Source organism: Octopus bimaculoides, chromosome 7, assembly GCF_001194135.2.
Source record: "Octopus bimaculoides isolate UCB-OBI-ISO-001 chromosome 7, ASM119413v2, whole genome shotgun sequence".
NCBI classification, from domain to species: domain Eukaryota; kingdom Metazoa; phylum Mollusca; class Cephalopoda; order Octopoda; family Octopodidae; genus Octopus; species Octopus bimaculoides.
The window spans coordinates 26,065,277-26,076,248 of record NC_068987.1 but is presented as its reverse complement, the minus strand read 5'-3'; the positions used below and the strand labels follow the sequence as shown (position 1 = coordinate 26,076,248).

Sequence of the window (10,972 nt, the reverse complement as noted above, 5' to 3'; positions counted from 1 at the left end):
ATATATATATATATATATATATATATATATATATATATATATATATATATATATATATATATATATATATATATATATACATAGATATACATACATATATATGCACACATATATATACATATGTATATCCATACATATATATAACAGTAATAATATTTGTCTCTTATTAAGAAACCAAAAAGTTTATATAGGACTGCGAAAGCAGTGGTCAAATATAAATGAGACTAGGATAAAAAGGCAAAAGTAACAGAATAAAAACATGTTCGGGTCAATGACTCAACATAACATAGAATTGTTTGTTTGAGGGGGGGTGTTATGGTGAGTCGTAACTTAGCAGTTCAGCAAAAAGAGACCAATAGAATAAGTACTAGGCTTCCAAAGAATAAGTCCTGGGGTCGATTTGCTCGACTAAAGGTGATGCTCCAGCATGGCCACAGTCAAATGACTGAAACAAGTAAAAGAGTAAATTGTAAGTGGCATTGGTCAGAATTTCCAACTGGACACCATACCAGTGTGTATATAGTATTTAGTGTAATTATCACAACTTCTAGTTTTGTTATCAAAATGTAGGCTCTAAGCATAGATGATTTGCAAATTCTAGAAAGAAAGCCTACTTTGCTACATGCATAATATCAAGTGTGCATGAGTGATGCAACAACAAAAATAAAGAAACTAATGAGAGGAATTAGATGTAATGTGCAAGATAGATGATTGTGCTGGTATGGATACGAGGTACATGGAGGATGTCATTAGCATTAAGAAATGCCAAATACTGGTAGAGTGAGAGCAAGGAAAACATAAAACATAAGTTGTGACATTCAAGAAACTGAACCTCCTGAAGGCTGACAAAAGACCACAACAAGTGGTAATCTGTGGTCCTCAAAAAGACATTCTATCCCATTCAAGCATGGTAAAACAGATACAAGTACAACACTGACTTTGCAGACACTGATGCTCCAGAAACTCCTTATAACTTGCACTTACAAGCAGGAACTTCAAATTCCTGTAGCTGCCAGACTAGTGTCTAAGGCAACCCTGTTTCACAGTGATTTGCACAATACAGTATTAGCCTTATATCATTTAAGCCAGCCGTGTCTGGACTAAATATTCTACCTGCTTCATGTTCAAACTGGACAGATCTGGACTCTCATACCTATCCTACAATGTCATCAAAATTTCAAAGCTATGAGATAATGCATGATGAATTCAAAACAATGTGAATAAATAATTTGACGAAATAATTTGAATGCTAATGGGTTAATAAATACATGAAATAGGCATTCATACACACCCTTAATGTAATTCTCTGGGAGAATCAGTGTGATATCACATGCAACAGGCATAAGCCATTAAATTACAGGTATAATCCATTTGACAGGCTTCCAAACAGTTTCCATCTACCACAATGCACTCATAAGACTGAAGTTGACATGAGGTTATGGTATTAGACCCATGGCCATGATGCTACACACTGGAATTAAACCCAAAGACTTGTGATTTCTAAGTCAACATCTTAAATATTCACTCATGTTGTGTGTGTGTAAGTGCAAGCACGGCTGTGTGGCAAGAACCTATAGGCATAAACATGCCTGCATAGTGAAGGCACATGGCTCAGTGGTTAGAGCATCGAGCTTACAATCGCGAGGTTGTGAGTTCGAATCCCGGACCGGGCTGCGTGTTGTGTTCCTGCACAAGACACTTTATTTCATGTTGCTCCAGTTCACTCAGCTGTAGAAATGAGTTGCAACATCACAGGTGCTAAGCTGTATCGGCCTTTGCCTTTCCCTTGGATAACACTGGTGACATGGAGAGGGGAGGCTGGTATGCATGGGCGACTGCTGGTCTTCCATAAACAACCTTGCCCGGACTTGTGCCTCGGAGGGTAACTTTCTAGGTGCAATCCCATGGTCATTCATGACTGAAGGGGGTCTCAGCGTAATGAGAAGCTTGCTTCCCAACTATATGGCTTCGGGTTCAGCCCCGCTACATGGCACCTTGGGCATGTGTCTTCTATAGTCTTGGGACAACCAAAGCCTTGCGAGTGGATTTGGTAGACAAAAACTGAAAGAAAGCCATTGTGTGTGTGTGTCTTTCTGTCTGTGTTTATCTCCTACCACCACTTAACTGATGTTGGTGTGCTTACATCCCCGTAACCTAGCAGTTCAGCAAAAGGGATCAATAGAATAAATACCAGGCTTAAAAAAAACATAAGTACTGGGGTCAGTTCATTTGACTAAAAAGAATTCTTCATGCCCTAGCATGACCGCAGTCTAATGACTGAAACAAGTATAACACACACACACATATATTGTAGACTTTCTTATAAACAACAGATGAGAGTTCCCCATTTTCTTGCTGAATAATGTGCTCAAACAATTTGTTAATAGTGGTCAAATGCCTGTGTTACTCCCTGCACCAAATCAACAATATCTGTACAGGTGCATAGTGTGCTACAATACATGTCGAAGAGATTGCAGACAAAATGCATTTCTCAAGAACACATTGAAACAAAATGTTTTCCTCAAGAACACATTGCACTGCCCGATCCAAGATTCAGAACCACAATCTTATGTGAGTACAACACCCTAATCACACAGAGAGGCAGATAAAGAGAGAGAGAGAGAGAGAGAGAGAGAGAGAGAGAGAGAGAGAAAGAGACAGACAGAAGGGAAATTCCAACCACTTTACAGTGTGACTGAATGCCTTTTACGTGGCACTGAACTGGCAGGGTCACCAATTAACTCACAAGACAAAGAATTATGAGACGGGTAGGGGCATTTGAGGAGGGGAATGTGTGTGTGTGTGTGTGTGTGTGTGTGTGTGTGTGTATACACAGAGTATCCTAAAAATAGGTATATACTTTGCAAAGCATATGCTTCAGCATTAGGGGACTACCTTAACAGCACATTTTCACAGTAATGTATTAGACAACGAGGCAGCATTCAAATGGCCACCACATTCACAAGACATAATACCAATCGATTTCTTCTCTCAAAGTAGTAAAGAATAAGTTTTATGAGAGAAAACCCTAGACAGCGGATGAATTAATAACAGTCCATCTCAGAAGTATTTATTGACACAGATGCAAATCGGAGTTTGTGTTGAAGTGTGTGTCACAGTGTTCTAGACAGGTTTGATAAACATTGCACAGTCAATGGAAGCCAATTCAAACATTTACAAGATTAAACATACTAGAATATAAATAAATTATATTTGGAGGCCACCTTGTTTATACATACGCTAGATAAATACATATACAGGTGTGGTTGTGTGGTTGGAAGTTTGCTTCCCAACAACATGGTTTCAGGTTCAGTCCTACTGTGTGACAACTATAGCTTCAGGGCAACCAGAGCCTTGTGAGTGGATTTGGGAGACAGAAACTGAATTAAGCCCATCAAATGTGTGTGTGTGTGTGTGTCTTTGTGTCTGTCTCCAACCCCTGCTTAATAACTGGTGTTGGTGTGTTTACATCCCTATAACTTAGCAGTTCAGCAAAAGAGACTGATAGGATAAGTACTAGGCTTTAAAAAAAAGTACTAGGGTGAATAACTATAATTCTTCAGGCTGGTGTCCACAGTCTAATGACAAATGAGTAAGAGAATATAAAAGATAAAAAGATATATAGTATACATTAGAAATATATTAAATTAAGATAATGATATTAAACACATTTATCATTGTCCTGGAGACTAACAAATACACACCCAAAAAATCAATATTAATATCAATAAATCAAGGCCTCTTCAGAAATAATAAACAACACCCTGATATTGTAAGATAAACTATGTAAGGTAGATTGAAGAGGCAAAAACTAGAGTGGCCAGTTCAACACAACAAAAAATAAAGGAAAAATAAGAAAAGCTAACATATTTCATAAGAACGAATGTAGTTTTTGTGATGTTATTTCTTTTACTTTTTTGCTGTTAGATATTTTGTGAACGGAAATATTTATTAAACCGCCCAGATTAATTTTCCATTTGAACTAGTTCTGACTGATTATGTTACTTGTTGTCATACCAGATGGGCTATTTAGCAAAGATAAAAAAAATTTTTCCATTGAAATCTTATCACTACCATCATTATTATTACTATCGGGGACTTACATGCTGGCCTGTCATTCCCATCATCATGTTGTTTGCAGCAGCTTTCATAAGTAAAAGGGTTTGAGCAGCAGCAGCAACCACCACCCCCACCTCCATAACCCCCACCACCACCACAACAACATGCATCAACCATGCACTAGTGTCTTATGACAACACTTTGTCAAAGTATTTCATGATGTCTGCAACATGAGTATGTTTTTATAGAGTTTTACTTAAAAATTGTTCCAGTTTAAAAACCGGACACCCCCTTTTGTTGTAAACTACCAGAAAAGAACAGACTAGAAGCGTTCAAAGTGGAACACCATCAGTATAAGATAAATTCTTTTTCTAAAGCAACAGTTTTCTCCACTCTGATGATGCACTATGCTTAATCTTCAAGTCATGAAGGTCCCTAGCTGAAATACTGTCAAAGATAATTCACCTCAAATACACCCATAAATGTTAATAACACATGCTGCAATATGCAAATATGTAACACAAATTGGCATATAGGTGCAGGCGTGACTGTGTGGTAAGAAGCTTGCTTCCCAATCACATGGTACCACGTTCAGTCCCACAGCGTGGCACCTTGGGCAAATGTCTTCTACTATGGACTTGGGCTGGCCAAAGCCTTGTGAATGGATTTGGTGAACTAAAACTCAAAGAAGGCGTGTGTGTGTGTGTGTGTGTGTGGTCATGTCTGTGTTTGTCTTCCACCACCACTTGACAACCACTGTTGGTGTGTTGACATTCCTGTAACTCAGCAGTTCGACAAAAAGAGACTTATAGAATAAGTACCAGGCTTAACAAGAAAATAACCACTGGAGTCAATTCATTTGACAAACAAATTCTTCAAGGTAGTACCCCAGCATAGCCACATGACTGAGACAAGTAAAAGATAGAAGATATGAAAAGGAAAGTTACAGAAACTACTGAATAGAAAATTTAGAGAAAAATATATTTGAATAATTTTATTTTCAACAAAAAAAATTCAATATGAGAAGCAAACTTGTTTACAGTTTGCTTTTCATAACAAAGCAAATTTGTTTGCAACTTGTTTAAACTGTGTAGTTACACAAGGTAGCAAGGATATGTACAGGTTATGACATGTGTCAAGATATATGGTTATACAGAACAGCAAGAATGTAAGTAGTGATATAAGTAAAGATAAACTGTAACACAGTACAAGAAGGATGTATGTGTGTGATCAGTGATTCTTAAACTATACAATAAACTATTGACAGTTTATTAGAGATAATGTTGGTTATTAATTGTGTTAATCAGTGATTGCAGCTACTTAACACTGACATCTAACACGGGCTGAAAGGTTGCATATTTTGGAGGTAGGGTCTGGTTGATTAAATTGCTTTCCATGCTTGACAGGTGCTTATTTCACCAAAACCCTAAAAACTTAAAAGGTAAAACGGACCTCATGAGGGTTTGAACTCAGAATGTAAAGGACCACAACTAAATACCATAAGGCATTTTATTGCCTAACAGATAGACAGATTAATTCCTCAGGTTGTAAATTACAGATGAGGAAACTGCAACATTCTTTTACTCTCAACTGTAAACATTAATAAGTGGATGATTACTGCCTACGTAAAACTTGATATGCTTTACACATTCATAGAGAATATTATGTAAGCTGTGTGTAGCATTTGTCAGAATTTCTAGCTGGATAGCTTACACAAGTTTTGGAAAGTAGGTTTTCAGAAAACAAGGGCAATGCATGAGAAAAGACACAGAGATCTGCTCAATTAAGGTTAACTTGGTGGTGAACAAAGTGTCGAAGTACTATATATTGAATACTTAGCATGCCTGCATGTTCATATATTAGAGTAATTCTAAGCTAGTGTACACCAAAAATCCTGCCATCTGTTTTTAAATATGCATTTTTCAAAACAAAAACAGATCTTGCTGAGCCCACATAGTCACTCAAATTCTTAGAAACAGCAGCCAAATCTTCATAAAAGTATATCCTAGTATCTATTAGAAGAAAGGATACTCTGATTATCGGAGTCACGGATATACAAAATGACAGTGAAGGATGGTACTCTGTTCACAAAATGAATTAAAGAGAAAAAGCAACCATGATGCAGGAAGAAAGACAATCAGTGCTACTTTATAGCAAGCAGTCTATGGCAGTATCTATAATCTACATACTATCATGTGTAGTTTACCAAAACCTCCACGAAACACAGTTACTAACGCTGATCAACAAATTCTCTCATATCCTTCATATATTTTACCCTCTATAAAATTTCTGAATGACATCCACATGAAAGTCATCTCGAAAAAAAGAGAGTGCCTGTTATTACTATTAATCCATGCAGTAGAATTTTGCTTTTGTTCTCATTAAGGGCTATACTCTCTTTTTACTCTCTCTCTTTTACTTGTTTCAGTCATTTGACTGTGGCCATGCTGGAGCACCGCCTTTAGTCGAGCAAATCGACCCGAGGACTTATTCTTTGTAAGCCTAGTACTTATTCTATCGGTCTCTTTTACCAAACCGCTAAGTTACAGGGACGTTAACACACCAGCATCGGTTGTCAAGTGATGTTGGGGGGACAAACACAGACACACAAACATATACACACACATACATATATATATATACATATATACAACAGGCTTCTTTCAGTTTCCATCTACCAAATCCACTCACAAGGCTTTGGTCGGCCCGAGGTTATAGTAGAAGACACTTGCCCAAGGTGCCACGCAGTGGGACTGAACCCGGATCCATGTGGTTGGTAAGCAAGCTACTTACCACACAGCCACTCCTACGCCTATGATCACTAATAAATTCTATAGTAAATGTTTATTTTTATCTTGTAATGTAAACACTCAGGGTAGACAGCATGTTATAATAAAAGTGTTTCTGTAGTCATACATCATCGTTATTGAGAGGTAATACTTATCCCCACTTAAACACAGATGTTCTGTTAGAACAAACTATACTGCAGTAGATACCATGAGAGAAACTTCCATATTGGCTTTTGGTGCAAAATACACTCTTGTTTATATCACTAGCAGGGAGATAAATCCCCGCCATTGCCAGCACTGAGACCATCAGATAATGTAATTTCAACTTTCCTTGGTCTTATTAATGATGAACACTTGACTCCTAGAGATAGCAGTGACTCATCTTCCCACCATCATCATTGATGTAAGGAAGATGCTTGCATGAGTCAAGTAAAATTTGCTGAGGTTGATTTTCTACCATTGGATGTACATCCTGTTGTTAACCCTCACTTATTTCCAAGCAAGATATTTCCCCACTAGTCCTTCAAACAAAGGACTGCACAAAGGCAAGACATGTTTTCACAGGAGATTGTCAATGAAAAACAGGGCTTGTATGATGGTGATGTCTGTTTATAACAACAACAAAGAAGAATGAACACACAAATACTACCACACATAACATGCTTCTTTCAATTTGCATCTACCAAATCCACTTGTCAGGCCTCGGTTGGCTCAGGGCTATAGTAGAAGACACTTGCCCAAGGTGCCATACAGTGGAAAGGAGTCAAAGACTACATGACCTCAAAGCAAACTTCTCATCCATACAACCATGTCTATACCAAAAGCATAAATAGCCAAATAGATTGCAAACTGTAGTAGCTCATGATAATATATAAGGATATCCACAGAAAGCTGAACCAGTTCAGGCATGTAAAGAGAAAGAGTGTCAAGACTAAATGTATTAGGATTACTCTTAGTAATATCTGGATTTGGTTCAATACATTAGTAGTCAATTTAGTAAAACACTACTATGTAGATGTCCAATTAGCTGTTGAACACCTCAGTATGTATTGCATCTTAGTATGGAAACCAATGTCCTCACTATTAGCTTCACTCTCTGAAAAGGCCCCCATCATACTCAATGGCAAGATTTTTGAAGATGGTGATCAATTTCTGTGGTGCAATCATGCCAGAACTGCACTTAGGATGATGTAAAAAGCAAAGTAAGCAATTGAAAATGTGAACGAAAGCAAGTCAGATCTTGAATCAACATCTGTAAATATGATAACAGTAGTTCAAATCAAGACTGGCTGATGATTTCTCCATCAGACATTTATGACCAGGTTCATGCAATTGTAGGTTCCCTGGTTGGAGGTGGCTCAACCTATGCCAGGTGAACACAAGTACAAGTGTTTGATCATAGGAAAAAAAAAATATCGCTTGCTGTTGTTTAGCCCCAGGCTAATCCTGTTCAAACTGAGTGATGATCAAAGAGCGTTCTTTGCCAGTACAATCCCACCTATTTTAAAATTTTATTTGTAGAGTAAGGTTTGAAGGAGATTTGACTGTTATTTGTGAAAGGTTGAGGAACCATGTAGAGGTTGCCTTCTTTGTAAAAGTAAGTGCTGCTGCTTCACTTTAATGCTAATATGAATTAAGTCAGAAATCAATAGCTATTGCACATGCTCCCTCGTCAATACATATTATTATATACATTACACAGAGTAACTAAACACATGTAATAAGAACAGATCAATGAGTCATGAAAATTACGACTTTTCTATCATTCGATCAGCTTTCCAACCACAATTGTGCGTCATCTATACTTTAGAATGAAATATAGCAAAGCTAGGATAGATTGGAGGGAGATTTAGTTGAACAGATAGTGTAATTGAAATTGTAGATGTTGGAATAGAATATGTAATATGTTGATTCTGTAGATTGCAGCACGACCTCTGACCTGCTTTCAACAGGTCATAGAGCATCTTGAATAGGACAGACCGAGATTACAGAATAGGAATAACAGCTTTTCTACATAACACGACAAGGTAGAATCCAACCAAATCTCCCTGTAACTGCAGCCAACAAGCTTGAAAAGGGAACAACACATTATATATACAGTAAAAAAAAAATACGTTTTGCTCAAGAGAGATGAACGAGGATGCTGTCGGTTATAGGTCTACTTAGTCAAGACTAACCAGAAACTAAATGGTAGTAATAAAAAGAGGGGCAACATAAAGAAGTATAGACTAAATACCCAAAATTAGGAGGGAGAAGAAGCCTTCTCAATGTGACTTCTTTTTAAATTTTTGTCAGAGTCTAGTCAGAGAGAGAAGGGTAACGCCCGTGACCCTTTATTTTTCTATCCAGGGCTACCGGCACTAGCAAGCCCGAATGCTTACAACAGAAGTGATCCGCATAGAAGTCACCCAAAAAGGGACCAGATGGATGGTGATGTTAAGTCTACCTCCCCAAATGTTTTAATTTAAACGCCCGTTAATAATTTATGCGAGAGTCCTTTTTGCGCCTTCATATGCAATACCAATCTGATTAAGACAGCTAAACATTAATATCGCTTCAACCCTGATTTTAAAACGTGTTTTTTTTTCTCGCTCTACCTTTCGTAAACTATGCTTTTTTCGCAGAATATTTTAATTAAAATGTATTGTGTACTTCATCATATAATATACTGGGACAATTCAATAAACTCTACCTTTTCACTATACATGCATATTTCTATGCCAGTTTTCAAGTGGATGATAGCACAAAATATAAATCAATATTTGAAATTTACTGTTCCAATGAATAGTTTTTGTTAATAACCTTAAAACAGTTCAAAATAAATAGTGTCGTACAAAGATCTTTGTATAAGTTATGTATGCGTGTATGTATGAATGAAACTGTATACAATAATTTCATTATTACATTTACTGTCCCCTTTGATATATTACGAAAGAGAAACAGAAGTGGGATGCATTTGTGAATGTTATCGACTGAGCAACAGCTGCAATTAAAAAAGATATTTTGACAATGACAAGGTCGTTGCTACTATAAACTATCTTTTGAGACTAACACACACCTGTGTCTATGAGAAGGAGCATCTATGTACTCACTCATCCAGTTAGAAATAGCAGCCAAATATCCCTCAGATCATATTGTTCCATCTTTAAAAAAAAAGATAGAAAGGATGAAAGACTAAATAATCTGGTCCTTGGTACACAACGGTTTGGCATTAAAATATATAAAACGATAAGGTTGTAGTTGGAATATGTTTGAATATAGGACTGCTAGATCACAGCTAACTACGAGTAAACAATAGCTGAAAAACTTTCAGGCACTAGTTGATATCAGATGAAAATAAAAGTTAGGGAATCTTTGATTAGAAAAGCAATGTCGTAGATACTTAGAGATTATCAATATAAGTGTCTGTGTGTCGGTTTGTTTATCGTCATGTGATATTGCTGTTATAATTAGCTTGAGTTCGCAGACTCTTTTTATATACATATATATTATATATTTGGTCCGAATTTTCATTTAACTGACACGCTAAAACAAATACCCATACCTATATATTTCGGTAAAATACCTTTATATAAAAAATAAAATCAAATAAATCTAACAATCAGGCATTTAAAATCTATTACTACTCGGATATATAAAAGTTCGAAGTAAATAGAAAGCAAGTAACTGAATTCTGGATTTATCATTTGATGCAAACAGGCTGAAAGATTTCTTGGTGAGGACAATATAAAAATAAAGTATGCGATCGCAAAGTACTTACCATAAGCGATGATAGAAAGCAATCCTAAAGTGATGAAAACCTGCATTTTTTTCTTACAACGAGGAAGAGGAAAAATCGTCATTTGCTTTGCCTCGGGAACATGCCTTCTACAGAACTTATCAACATCCGGTGACTATATTAATAATGGCACCAAGGGAAGTAACTCGGTCGTTTTATTTCAATTGGCTGTTTCGTTAATGAGTAGAATCACTAGATGTCGGGGAGATGGATTGCAGTACTTGTTCCGAATTTTTTATGTCCCAACTCCAAATCCCGCTGGAGTCAACTTTGCTTTTTTTTTTATCTCCTGGTAGTTGATAGAATAGTAGAGGCGCAATGGCCCGGTTGTTAGGGCAACGGACTC

General features: G+C 36.8%; 1 protein-coding gene across 1 annotated transcript in view; it reads right to left on the bottom strand.

Moving 5' to 3' along the window:
• Positions 1-10,772, bottom strand: part of LOC106870180 (UDP-glucuronic acid decarboxylase 1) — a 69,900-nt gene extending 59,128 nt beyond the window's left edge. The window contains exon 1 of the mRNA XM_052969407.1: positions 10,609-10,772. Coding sequence (XP_052825367.1) covers positions 10,609-10,690 — 82 coding nt within the window. The 5' untranslated portion in view covers positions 10,691-10,772. The remainder of the gene's footprint in view (positions 1-10,608) is intronic.
• Between the last annotated feature and the right edge of the window lie 200 nt (positions 10,773-10,972).